Source organism: Lissotriton helveticus, chromosome 9 (genome assembly GCF_964261635.1).
Source record: "Lissotriton helveticus chromosome 9, aLisHel1.1, whole genome shotgun sequence".
NCBI lineage: Eukaryota > Metazoa > Chordata > Amphibia > Caudata > Salamandridae > Lissotriton > Lissotriton helveticus.
In genome coordinates this window covers 129,089,255-129,102,582 of record NC_136070.1, presented here as the reverse complement: position 1 = coordinate 129,102,582, position 13,328 = coordinate 129,089,255, and the positions used below count along the sequence as shown (strand labels likewise).

Sequence of the window (13,328 nt, the reverse complement as noted above, 5' to 3'; positions counted from 1 at the left end):
TGAAAACTTCACCTGTGAGGGGCAGAGCCAATAATTTGCACCTATCAGTGTGCGGTGGGGTGTATTTCACTGCAGGACTTTTGGGACTTCCTAATACACACACTGCAGGCGCTGATGAAGGCCAATCCAGGCCGAAATGCATTCGCCATTTCTTGAAGATTAAAGTGTGTTGCTTCGTCAATCCCCTCTGAGGCTCCCGCTTCTTTCTTTGAAAGGAGGTTTTCTTTTGCATATATATATATATATATATATACACACACACACATACATACATATACACACATATATACACACACATGCATACATATATATATATATATATATATATATATATATATACACGTATACACACGTATACATACATATATACACACATATATACACACATATACATGCATATATGTATATACACACACACACACACACACACACAAATACACATGCCCCCCCTAAATGGGCTACGTTCGGCCCGGGGACCTAATCCCCACAAAAGCACTATATTTATAGATGGTGGGGTTCCACGCAGCCTTCCCTCTTTCCCGGGTGGATATCAGCCCTGGGGACCCCATCACCTGGGGCCTGGCCAACAAAGGAATTCACTACACTTTTGTTGAAGGCCACAGGGGGAACTTCAGGCTACAACCAGCTCCCCGCAATCAGCGGGAGCTGGCATTGTCCCCACCCAGAGAGAGCAACTAAAAATGCTGCTCCCTGTGGGCGGTAGCAATCTTTTCACCTGTTTCAACCTTCGCTTGCTCACACGTTGCGGGAGCATATTTCAGGCTCCTGTTCCTTTTTTCTCTTGCTTGGAGCGAGATTTAAAATGCTCTCACCAAGCAAGAGCATACATAGGTCTCCCTGCAAGAACTGGAAACCACTATGTCCCGAGGGTGGGCACCCTGGGACATAGCATATGAGCCAGCACTGGGAGATGGGATCCCCAGGGTCATTAATGGCTCAAGAAGGTGTGCGGGGAGGGGGAGTGGGTTAGGTGTCCCCCCTCCTCAATGAATATATGGCCGGACCCTAGAGGATGGGTTCCTTGGGGGTTGAAAACGGGCCAGCAGGGGGGCCGCATACCCTCCCTCACTGTCGCAATTAAAGCAACAAATAGAACTGTTTTTGCAAGAAGTTATAGGTACATCTATATCTATAATGAAGGAAATGATGTTATTTGGGATATGGGTAAATATGTCAAATGAGCAAACAGTGTACAAATTTAGATATTTATCATTTATTGCCGTAGCTGTGGCGTGTCTTTGTATTGCTTCATGTTGGCTCCAAAGGGAGGCTCCCACATTTGAGATGTGGAGGGCATGTTGGCTCCAAAGAAAGCTCTCACATTTGAGATGTGGAGGGCAACATTTTATCATGTTTTTAATATGAAATATAGTTTATATGCCTTAAAATCAGCCAAAAGGCAAAAACGTGGGATTTAGATATGGGACTCTATGATACAGTATATGAAATATTCATTTGATCTAGTTTGTTTAATGATAATATGATCATAATCTGTTTTGCTGCAAGTGTTTTTGCTGATTGACCTTAAGATTGTCAACGGTATTCTATCAACTACTCTGTTAGTATTGATCATAACTGTTATGATATATACTTGTGACATGGATTGAACCAATACAAGTTTTTTTTAATTAAAAAGCATGCAGCACTTGTGCTCATCTGTGGCTTAGCTCTGTCACCTCTAAGGCGGTATGGAGGTCAGCACGGAGCCAAATGGTGTAAGAAACTGGCTCTATATATACTACACCAAAATGAGGTACAGTGTGTATAGAGTACAAATGTCCCCAGAGGTAGGCAGAGGTTAAAGTTAGATAGAACCTTACTCTAATAGTGGTAGCTTGGTAGAGCAGTAAGGCAGTATCAGAGGACAGTGTTAAGCATTTGAGGTAAACACTCAGTCAGCAAATGAATTCACACACAAGAACTAAACTCTAGGTCAATTGTTTTTTGATAAAAACTATACTGTTTATTTTTAGAACCAAGCAAGCCTGGTACAGGTAAGCATTACATACTTTTCAGTAGTAAGTTACTGGATATAGAACAGTGCCGCAGGGCTGGTCATCCAGGAGAGCAGGTAATACGGACAATGGACTGGTGGGAGGCGAAACCTGACCAATCGCCCTCTTTTTCCACAGAGTATGAAGACTGGATGACAGCTTCCCCCGGGTAGTAGGAGACTGCTGCAAGAACGAGTTACTGTGCCTTTAACTGGAGTGACTTAGAACGCGACTCCGCCCCCAGTTGTAGCGCTCCAACAAGAAACGACGGATCCCGGAAGAGTGTGTTTTTGCCACCGGAGAACGTAGGAGTGAGGCGGTCGAGTCGGATAGAGAGGAGACGGAGCACAAAGGAGGACGCGAACACCATCTGGAGGAGGAGAGGACGTTGAGAATCCGAAGACGTTGGGAGAGCCAATGGGCTACAAGAACCACGCTTCGCCAAGCCACGCTCCCAGAGGAGCGTGGCTAAGCCAGGTACGCAAGCGGTTCACAGTCTGGGTAGGGCGAAGGGTGAAATCCGCTGCTTAAGGAAAACAGCCCTTTGCTTCCTTCACTCTCCTCCCCTCGCACTATTACTTCCCCCTGATCACACTATCGTCACGCGTTGGTAGGTGCTCCCTCACTACCCTTCCCCGCAGTATTAGATATAGGTAGGAGATTCATCCGGTTTCCTCTTTTCTTTTTTGTTGTTGTTTGGTGTACCGCGAGCAACCCCCTGCTGTGGAGTAGATCCAGAATCCAAGAAGATCCTAAAGAGACGCAATGAAGACGCCGCTGACCGGGGACAGGACACCGAGAAACCAAAAACAATTCTTTTGCTTTATCTTTAATTTTGCCTGTATACTGGCTTCCAGGAGGAAACGAGTACTTCATAGAATAAAACCATCTCTAAATCTTCAAGGAGTCGTGCCTGTTCTTACAGACCGGCTAACAAACAGTTTGAAAATGTAATAGGAATTGTACTTAGTTTGATTTACAGGGGAGCAGTAGTATGCAACACTTAGCAAATACAGTACATTGGAATGAATAGGCTTTTTTTTAAATAAATTGCAGGTAAGTTACCTTTACATTACTTTTTCTAACTCAGTGCTGGATGCCTAGATTCAGCACTGGGACATTTCCTGTAAACAGGTATGTAAATACATTTTTGTTATTCGTGCAATTTTTAAAGAATATTTTCAGATTTCAAAACTCCATACTTTGAAACTTTTTGGAGCTTTACATTGAAATGAATAAGCTTTGTCATCAAATTGCAGGTAGGTTACTTTTATGTTACTTTTTCTAACTCCGTGCTGGATGCCTAGATTCAGCACTGGGACATGTCCTGCAAACAGGTGAGAAAACACGTTTTGATTATTTGTACGATTTTTAAAGAATATCTTTAGTTTTTTTGGAGGGAAAATTGTCAATGTTAACCTATGGAGGGAAAACAGGTTATCGGTTTATAGGTAAGTGAACTACTGTGGGAGTTAAGGTTCTGGGGTTAGGCTCAGAGGTCTCCCAGGGTCAGTGATGCACTGTTGTTGCACCCTCAGCTGCCCTAGGGCGGACGGGTGCATAGTGTTGAGGCCCAATGTTCTCCTATGGAGGACAGGCGGGTCTCCGGTTGGTGGATGCTGGCAAGCAAGGCACAAGGTTGTGGTAGCAAAGCTCCCAGGGCTTAGCTCAGGGCAGGTTGGGGACCAAAGTAGCACCAAAGGTGCACCCTTAGAGGCACTAGGGCCGCCGGGTGCAGTTTTGAGGTCGGGTGTCTCGTTGTTTTCAATTGAGAACATCTGGAACAAAGAAACACTGCAGGCTCGGGGACAAGTATCTTCCAGGTGCGACCACCACTTCGAGGAGTAAGTTGGGATGTTGAGGGTTGGTTAGGCATAATTATTTTGGGCACACAAGGCCGTGGGTCTTCGGGTGCAGGGGTGCCTTGGGACATCGGATTTTCTTACCCGCTCTGGTCGCGGTAGGGGGGTTCTCTAGATTGAGGCTGCAGTCGTCGTCTGGAGGCTTGAGGCAGGTCAGAGGTCGCCGGATCGTGGGTCAGGATCACCGGGGGGACCTACGCGTGGTATTTTTTTCACTCGAGCTTGGGCCGGATTCCACGGGTGCAGAGTGGGCTGGATTTGAGGTTTCTCGCTGGCCCGGGAGCTGCAGTTTGAACAAGTCTGGTGTTCACGGGAGATTCAGTCTTTGAAGTGAAGGCAGGCAGGCAGGTGCTCCGAGGTTGCTGGCTGCAGGAAACACCGGGATTTCGCAGGAGCAAGTTCGAGGGGAGACAGGCCTGTAGGGCTGGGGCCAAGTCAGTGGGCGACGTCCTCTTGTTAGCTCTGCACAGCTTTTTGTCCTTCTGATCTTCTTTTCTGGATCTGAGGAAGGAAGGTTCAGGGTGCCCCTAAATACTAAATTTAGGGGCATCACAGGTAGGTAAAGGGCAGCGACCAATGGTTCCCTTCCCTGGGGTGGGTGCACCTCCTATTCTGCCACTCTCCAGTGGGAGGGGGGCAGGAGCTGTCCCTGGTTGGCTGGGACTCGCCATCCTCAAGATGGCGGGGACTCAAGGTTGTGCTTCACCTCTTCTCCCCCACCTTAGGGGTGGAGTTGGCAGAGGTGGGCACACCTCTCTTCCTCACTTGTTTTTCCCGCCGGTTCTCCCGCCCAAAGTGGAGGGTAGAACCAGTGAGGACCAGTTGCAGAAAGCAGCAAATGATCTGGAGCGGCTCACTTCTCCTTTGTGAACCCTGCCCATCCTGGGGAGGAGGCTTGGCACCTCGTCCCAGGATGTGCATTGTTTCAGGCCCCCAAGAGCAGCAGCTCTCGACCCAGGGGGACCAGGAACATGTCTGGTGGTGGCAGCCTAAGCAACCAGTCAGGTCACTAGAGGTTGATCGAGTTTCAGGGGGCATCTCTAAGATGCCCTCTGTCGTGCATTTTACATTAAATCCCACACTGGCATCAGTGTGGGTTTAATGTGCTGAGAAGTTTGATACCAAATGTGGCAGTCTTCAGTGTAGCCATTATGGTGTTGTGGAGTTCATAATGACAAACTCACAGCACTATATACTCTTAATGGCAGCACTGCACAAACAGTGCCCAAGAATGGACCTGGATACTGTACGGGTACAGGGCTCATGCACCTGTACCCTCACCATTGGCATAGGGCACCCAGATAGAGGGGTGACTTATGTATGCCAGGGAAGTAGTTTGTGGGCATGGCACTTAGGGATGCGTGTCATGTCGACTCTTGACTTTGTTCTGCACCATGAAACGCAGCCTGCAAAGGCAGTGTGAGAGTGTCAGGGTACAGGGCCTCTAAGGGTGGCACAATAAGTGCTGCATCCCTTAGAGGCCTTCTCTATGGTCACAGTGCCCTAGGGACCTGTGGTACCATTTACCAGGGGCTGACATGCAGCCAGAGATGCCAATTGGGTTTAGGTTTCAATGCAGTTTTAGGGAGGGAACATAGGCCCTGGGTACCTGATTAGCAGGAGTCCAGTGCACACAATCAAAGAACATCAGCAATACAGCAAAAGGTGGGAGCATACCATGCAAGAAAGAGGGCACCTTCTCACACATGGCAACACCCATAAGATCACAGCTACAAAATTCTCCAAATCTAGTCTGGCACTTGGGAGATTTTCTAAATTGAGAAGTCTGTGGTTTGAAATATTCATCAGAAACTCCTGGACCACAGTTGGGCTATTCTCCTTAGTAGAAAGAACTGCAAAAATTAACAAGGCCTCCATCTTTAAGAAACCAAAGGCATTCCACTGGTTGCTAGCAGAAGTGGAAGATCAATTTACTTTCGCAAACAGAGGCAGCCCGGGAGTTCCTTATTGCAATGAGGATTGTTAGAGAAGTTCCTTAATGCATTTCTTTTTTTTGTATGTGATGTTACTCCCATCTGCTAACAATGCAGCCCTATATTTTATAACTTTATTTAAGGCCCAGGCATGTGGTCTTATAATTGATGTTTGCAATTGTGAACAAGAGTACTTATTTCTTTTCTTAATCCCCCTGCCTTGTATTTTTCAAATCCTGACTCAGAACTGTTGTATATATGAGGTTGGTCTTTGTTTTCCTTTGCACTGACTATGCTGTAATCAACTCACTTCCTTAATAAATATTGTTGAAACCTAAAGATTTAGGGAAGTGGATACTCCATTATTCAGCAACTGCTCTGTGAAAAAAACAGGCTTCATATTTTCTGAAGCCTCTGCCCCATGAAACTTATATGGTGATTTGCGCTCTTGCCTATTTACTAGTAAAGGGACAGGAAGTTAAATTGATTAATATGAAATGTTAATTGAGTAATTGACGGAAGCTCATTTATTGTACAGTAGATTTTCCTGAATGCAATCTTTTGAATATCATCATCATTTTATCCTCAGCTTTCTTAGGAATAATGAGTCGCAAAACAATACCAAAAGTAGACATAAGTGGCAAGCAACAATTTGCTGAAGTAAGATTTCTCACAAATGGGAAATTTTTAATCGCATATTTACCTCCAGTTTTACGCTTTTCTAGTACTGGCTCAAGATCTAAAGGCTTCCCAAAACTCTTCCTGATAGGATTGCCCTTCATCTGTTCGTTGTTTGGAGTGTCAGTTTCAATGTGTACATAAGGAGACCGCCGTGCCGGTGTCTTAATTAAAGACCGCTTGTGTTCATTGTCTTTTGTAGTCTCCGAGAACCTAAATAAAAAAAATTAAAAAACAATTAGTGCACTTTGCACACTCAAACATGTGCCTATAAAAGTGTGTCTTTTACACACAAAAAAAACAGCGAATTAGGCAACAAAGTTACTGTATTTCAAGAGGTCCTATGTCCTCTCCTCAAAGTTCAGGTTTTCCTTATGAAATGTAAGTTCCCGCTGTCCACCTTAAAACTGTTACATATTTATGATGCAACTAGTTTCCCGTATATTGTGTACAAATGGATTATCTTTCTTGATATATGTAAGGAAATACCTCTTTTTCTATGGCCAAGACCCCAAGTTTTATCGACCAACGCTGCTGGTGTTTCGACTTAATTCCAGTGTCCTGATCCATGTCGAATTGGCTGTACCCATTTGGAAACGGCTAACTTACCTGCAAGTTCCTAGTAAATGGTAAGCGGATACCGAGGACATGCAAGTCAGAGGGGCACACCAGGGCTAGGAGCACTGGTGCGCAACCCTGGATGTCCCCCAGGTAAAACAAGCCCCTCAGCCCGTCACTGTAGACTGGGAGAACAGGATAGAAGTCTCTAGCGGTAGAACATGTTTCTTACCTTCGGTAACACTCTTTTTGGTAGAGATTATCGAACCGCAGATTTCTCACTGTTCAGTGAACTGGACTCTTCTAATTTAAAAAGGTGCCAATTAGAGATCTGCTCACTGGTCACTACCAGCACACTGATCCCTACCAATTTGAAGTTTAGATTCTCCAGCAGTTGACAGTTCAGAAAGCAGCTAATTTCACTACTTAAAGATGGCTTCTATATATGGTCCCATGCATCACTTCCACAGCGGAGCAACATTGGCGCAGAGCAGCATGGCGCAACCTCTCAGCATGCAGGGGTACTGCATAGGATTTTCCAGAATCAGTATGATGCCTGGGGAGTATTCAAGAGGTGGAGAATCTGCTGGTAGAAGTCTATCACAAGGTGTTATAAAGAAAGGTTACGTAAAAATGGTGGTGGTGGGTGTGTGTACACATATATATATATATATTCCCACATATGGGCAGGACAATTCAGTGTTTAAGAATAAGTGAAGATCCCCCGAAAGAGAAGGAATAACTGAAGTTACTTATCTGTAAATCCTAGTTCTCATCCAGGGAAATCCTAATCATAGTCATGAGCACTGAAAAATCATGCGGAACTATTCAGTGCTTATTCCCATTTAAGGAGGATCCCAAGGAACCAAATTATGGCTTCAGGGGTGACCTCCGTAGAGAACTCCGATTCTCATTTACCTCTGGACATGTCGAAAAGATGCGTAGCCACTTCCTTGCTGATATTTCCTCCACAAAGGGCTCTGAACATTTACAATCATCTTACTTAATTGCCCATTGTCTACGTAGCATTTGCATATTCATTCATTTCTACAGTTAGGAAGTTTATATGTTTACCTGGTTTTTCCGTCTTAATATGGTCAAAGGCCCTCTGGATCTGTGCTTTTTATTTAATTAACTGAAATAAAAATTCAACACCTCTAAGAAATATGTCTTTTCTGCGTGGTCAACCCATATTTTTCACCTTTTATTGGACCCTATATTTTTCTTGACTTTGGAAATCTGTGCACTTCAACTTACCACTGTAGCCCGACAGCGGCAGTGCAAAAACTGCATTTCGACCTAGCAAAATAGGCCCCTTTGATAGGTCAAAACAAACAAGTTACTTACCTTCGGTAACACTGTACCTGTAAGAGACACAGATATATTATAGATTCCTTCCCTTAGAATTACCCCCAGGTGTCAGACTGGATCCGGAGAATTTTTCTTCAGCAGTCCCCTTGCGCGTCGGTCGATTCCGCGTTCAACATTGGCATCGTGGTCGCCGGAATGAAGTCGCGGTATCTAGTTAGACGCCGCTCCTGCGAGCGGACATCAGTACTCGCGGCTGCCAGATTGGTACTGAAACTCCCTAGAAGGTCATCAGCCTCAGCAGCACTAAACTCCCTCCACTGGCTGCCACTCCATAAAAGAATCCTTTTCAAACTTTTCCTGACCGTGTTAAAATCCATGAAAAATACTGGGCCCCACTACCTTGTTAATCATTTTTCGTACTACAACCCCACAAGATGTCTGAGATCCTCAGGTACCAATCTCATCACGATCCCGAGGTTCAAGTATAAAACTAAGGGTGGGAAAACCTTCACCGTCCTGGCAGCAAGGGCGTGGAACAACTTGCCCGTTAACCTCAGACTAATTGAAAAGGAGAGTCTCTTCAGGAAACTCTTGAAGACATGGGTGTATCAACAATCAGACACCTCTGTACTGGCAGCTATCTAGATTTTCACCATGTATCTCTTACACGCACGCTCAGCGCCAAGATGCTCCTTTCGGAGCGAAAGTTCGCGCTCTACAAATATCCATAAATATCAAAAAATATCAAATACTTCACACGACATTCCACGCCAGAAGCGCAGAGCAAAGCAAGACACTGACCACTGGTGTACAAAACTAGGGCCCTGAAAGTGAGTGCCTTACCCTAGAAGTCCATTCGCAGAACAGGGAGGATGGGTGGGGCGGTGAGGAATCCATAACTAATCTAGATCTCTTACAGATATATTGTTACCAAAAGGTAACTAACTTGTTCATCTGACAGAGACAATGAGTTATGGATTCCTCACCTTAGAATAGATACCCCAGCAACACCAACACCGGAGGTGGGTACGCGAACCAAAGTCCTGGAGAACTGAACAGCCAAAGAAGTGGTCTCTCCGGTCTTGGCTGTCCAGGCAGTAGTGTTTGGTAACCGTGTGCAATAAAGCCCAAGTAGCTGCCTGGCAGATGTAAAGAAGTGGGACTCCACGTCCCAAAGCAGTAGTGGCTGCCGTCGCCCTGGTGGAATGGGCACACAACCCCACTCGACGTTCCTTTTTCGCTAAGGAGCAGCAGATTTTTCTGAAATGAACAACCCATCGAGAGATGGTTCATTTTTGCACGGTCTGAACTTTCTTGGCACCTACATAGCCAACAAGGAGCTGATCATCCACCCGGAATTGTTTTGTGCAATCCAGTTAGAACGAAAGCGCACGTTTTGGATCCAGACGGTGGAGCCTCTCCTCCTCTTTAGAAGGATGCGGAGGCTGAAAGAAGGTAGGCACAGTGATGGTCTGTCCTATGTATTTTTGTATTTGTATAGCGCATAAATCACCCATAGGTCTCACAGCGCTTGCAGATGCTTAGAAAGGGGTTACCAGAAAACTGGATAGCTAGAAGAGCCAAGTTTTTAGGAGTCTTAGAAATCTCATGTAGTTGGATACGGTCCTGATGTTTAGGGGAAGGGCATTCCAGGCATCTGGGGCTAATTTAGAGACGGATCTATCACAATTCCTGACAGTGCGAACTTTGGGAATGGTTAGGAGAGACTTGTTGGCGAACCGAAGGGTTCTGACCGGACAATGGTTGACAAGTTTCTTCTCTAGGTATTTGGGACCTTGTCCATTGATGGTTTTGTGGACCAGGCAGCAAACTTTAAAGTTTATGCGCTTTCTGAAGGGGAGCCAGTGAAGAGTTCTAAGATTGGGCGAAGATGGGGAGCGGGGGGGGGGGGGGGGGGATCCAGGACCATCCTGGCTGCGGTATTCTGTAAGGCCTGGAGTTTAGCCAGGAGGCTCTCATTGATGGATGCAAGTAGTGCGTTACCATAGTCCAACCAGCTAATGATAAGGCCTTGGACTAGGGGCATGGGCGAGGAAAGGGGGGTCCATTTAAAAATTTTCTTGAGGTTGCGCATCAGCCCGAAGCTTGTGTGCACTATCTGGTTGACATGGCTGGCCATGGACAGCTTGTCGTCAATTGCCAATCCCAGGTTTCGGACCAAGGACTTGGGAGGGGGAAAGGGCCCTTGGGATGGCGGCCACCATTCCTCAGTCCAATGTTTGTGGGCATTTCCAAAAAGCACGATCTCAGTTTTACCAGCATTGAGCATCAAGAAGTTATTAGTCATCCAGTCCTTGATTGAGATCATGCATTTTTGGAATCTCAGTTTGGTATCATTAGGGTCGGGGCCTAGGGTGATCAGTAGCTGCGTGTCATCAGCATAGGACACGGTATCAAAGCTGTGCGCCCTTATTACTCGTGTGTGTGGAAAGAGGTAACCACTTTGGGGAGGAAAGAAGGCCTAGTGCAAAGGACAACTTTGTCCAGATGAACAGCCAAGAAGGGACGTTTGAAAGAAAGGGCCTGAAGCTCACTCACCCTGCGTGCAGAGGTGATGGCAACCAAACAGGCAGTTTTAAGAGTTAAATGCCCGAGTGGACAGTTATGCAGCGGCTTGAAAGGAGCGCACATAGGGTAGGTCAGAATCAAGTTCAAGTCCCACTGGGACATGACAAAAGGAATTGGAGGAAACAAGTAAGTAATGCCCTTAATGGAGCAATTTCCAATGAGAGACTTGAAAAGAGAAGACTGATCAGGAAGCCGAAGAAAGGCCGAAATGGCATAGAAAAAGCTTGAGCAGAGCCCTGCTGGGCCAAAGAAAGAATGAAGAGGAGAACCTCTGAAAGGTGTGTAGAAAGGGGATCCACGGCCTTTGCTGTGCACCATGCCTCAAATGTGTTCCATCGACAGGCATATACAGTTTTGGTGGAGGGACACTTGGCTACCAAGATAACGTTACAGACTTCGGGAGGAAGCTTGAAAGCTGTCAACTGTCGTTGCTCAATCTCCATGCAAGGAGGTGGAGGCTGGACAGGTTCGGGTGGAGGACCGTCCCCTGCTGCTGCGACAGAAGATCCTCCCAAAGGGGTAGTCTGACGTTCGGGGTACCAGACTCTCCATATCCAGTCCCGAGCCACAAGAGTGACTTTGGCCCGGTTGCACTTGATCTTCTTTAGTACTCTGTACAAAAGTGGTATAGGCGGAAAGGCGTATAGAAGACCGCAAAACCACACCCGCCTTGGAAATTCCCTACACGAAGAATCGCTGACATTGCGCGGTCTCTTCGGTGGTGAATTGATCTAACCAAGGCTCTCCCCACCGTTAAAAGAGTCCTTGCACCACCTCCGAGTGAAAACGCAATTTGTGATCCATCATGCCATAGTGGCTGAGTTAGTACACCCAGGAGTTCAGAGAACCTGCCACGTGTTGAACCACCAGGGACATGCCCTGATGTTCCAGCCACTTCCAGAGACGAAGTGCCTCCTTGCATAGGGTCGACGACCCCATCCCGCCCTGTTTGTTGCAGTACCACATGGCGGTGATGTTGTCCGTGAACACCTGCACAACTCTCCCTTTGACAGAAGGAAGGAAGGTATGCCTTCAGTGCAGGACGGATTGCCTGACGCTCCAGAAGGTTGATGTGGAGCCCGGACTCCAGAGGCCTCTGATCTCCGCCTCGCCCATGTGGCCGTCCAACCCCAGAAGTGAAGCATCTGTCACCACAGTGAACTCTGGTTGGGGAAGGGAGGGGGGGATCTGCATTGACCCAATCCTGGTTCGCTAGCCACCACTGCAATTGGTGTGCAGTACCCTCCGAGATCTGGATGCAATCGAAAAAATTCCCCTGATGCTGTGCCCACTAGAACTTGAGGTCCCACTGCAGAGCCCACTTTGGCCACCAGGCATAGTCCACCAGCAGGGTGCAAGAGGCCATGAGGCCCAGTAGCCTCAGGGTTATTCTGAACGAAACCAAGGATAGAGGCTGAAAGATCGGAATCAAAGCCCGAATATCCTGGACTCTCTGTTCGAGAGGCTAAGCACGAAACTGTGCTGTGTCCAGATGAAAAGGAGCTTCTGAGAGGGAATCAGGTGCGACTTCAGCAGGTTGATGGTGAACCCCAGCGAATGCAGGAGGTCGGCCATAGTCTGCAGGTGAGAGGCAACAGCCTGGGGCAAGCCCGCCTTCAACAGCCAGACGTCGAGATAGGGGAAGACTGGAACCCGTGATCTGCGCAGATGAGCTGCTACCACCGCTATCACTTTCATGAACACCCAAGGGGCACTGGTAAGGCCGAAGGGGAGCACTGTAACCTGAAAGTGCTCTTGGCCTACCATGAACCGCAGGTAAAGCCGATGGGCCGGCAGGACGGGAATGTGAAAATAAGCGCCCTGCAAGTCCAACGCTACCATCTAGTCTCCAAGGTCGAGGGCAAACAGTACCGGAGCCAGTGTCAACATCTTGAACTTCTCCTTCAGGAGGAAGCTGTCGACGTTCCTGAGATCCAAGATAGGACGCAGATCCTGGTTTTTTTTGGGCACCAGAAAGTAGTGGGAATAACAACCATGACTTAGTTCTGGGGCAGGAACGCGCTTTAAGGCTCCCTTGGCCAAGAGAGCCGTAACTTCATGTTGGAGAAGGGCAAAGTGATCTTCCGACATGCAATGGAATGGAGGTCGCATGGATGTAGGGGTAGTCTCAAAGGGGAGGGAGTAGCCCCTTCGGACTATCTGCAAAACCCACCTGTCCGACGTGATGTTAAGCCAGTGGGGGAGGTGACGGCGAATCCTGCCGCCCATTGGCGATTGGTGGCTCTGAAAGGTCGGACTAGGAGGGTTTGGTGGGTTCTGCAGAGGGGGCGCTGGTGGACTGGCAAGCCCCCTGGATCCACGTCCTAGGCTGGACAGCTTGCACAGGCCTGTGGCTCTGGGCGATACGTCGCGGGGCACCC

At 47.3% G+C, this 13,328-nt stretch overlaps 1 protein-coding gene across 1 annotated transcript in view; it reads right to left on the bottom strand.

Moving 5' to 3' along the window:
* Nucleotides 1-13,328, bottom strand: part of NUSAP1 (nucleolar and spindle associated protein 1) — a 345,737-nt gene that overhangs the window by 132,785 nt on the left and 199,624 nt on the right. The window contains exon 12 of the mRNA XM_078659621.1: nt 6,515-6,702. Coding sequence (XP_078515747.1) covers nt 6,515-6,702 — 188 coding nt within the window. The remainder of the gene's footprint in view (nt 1-6,514; nt 6,703-13,328) is intronic.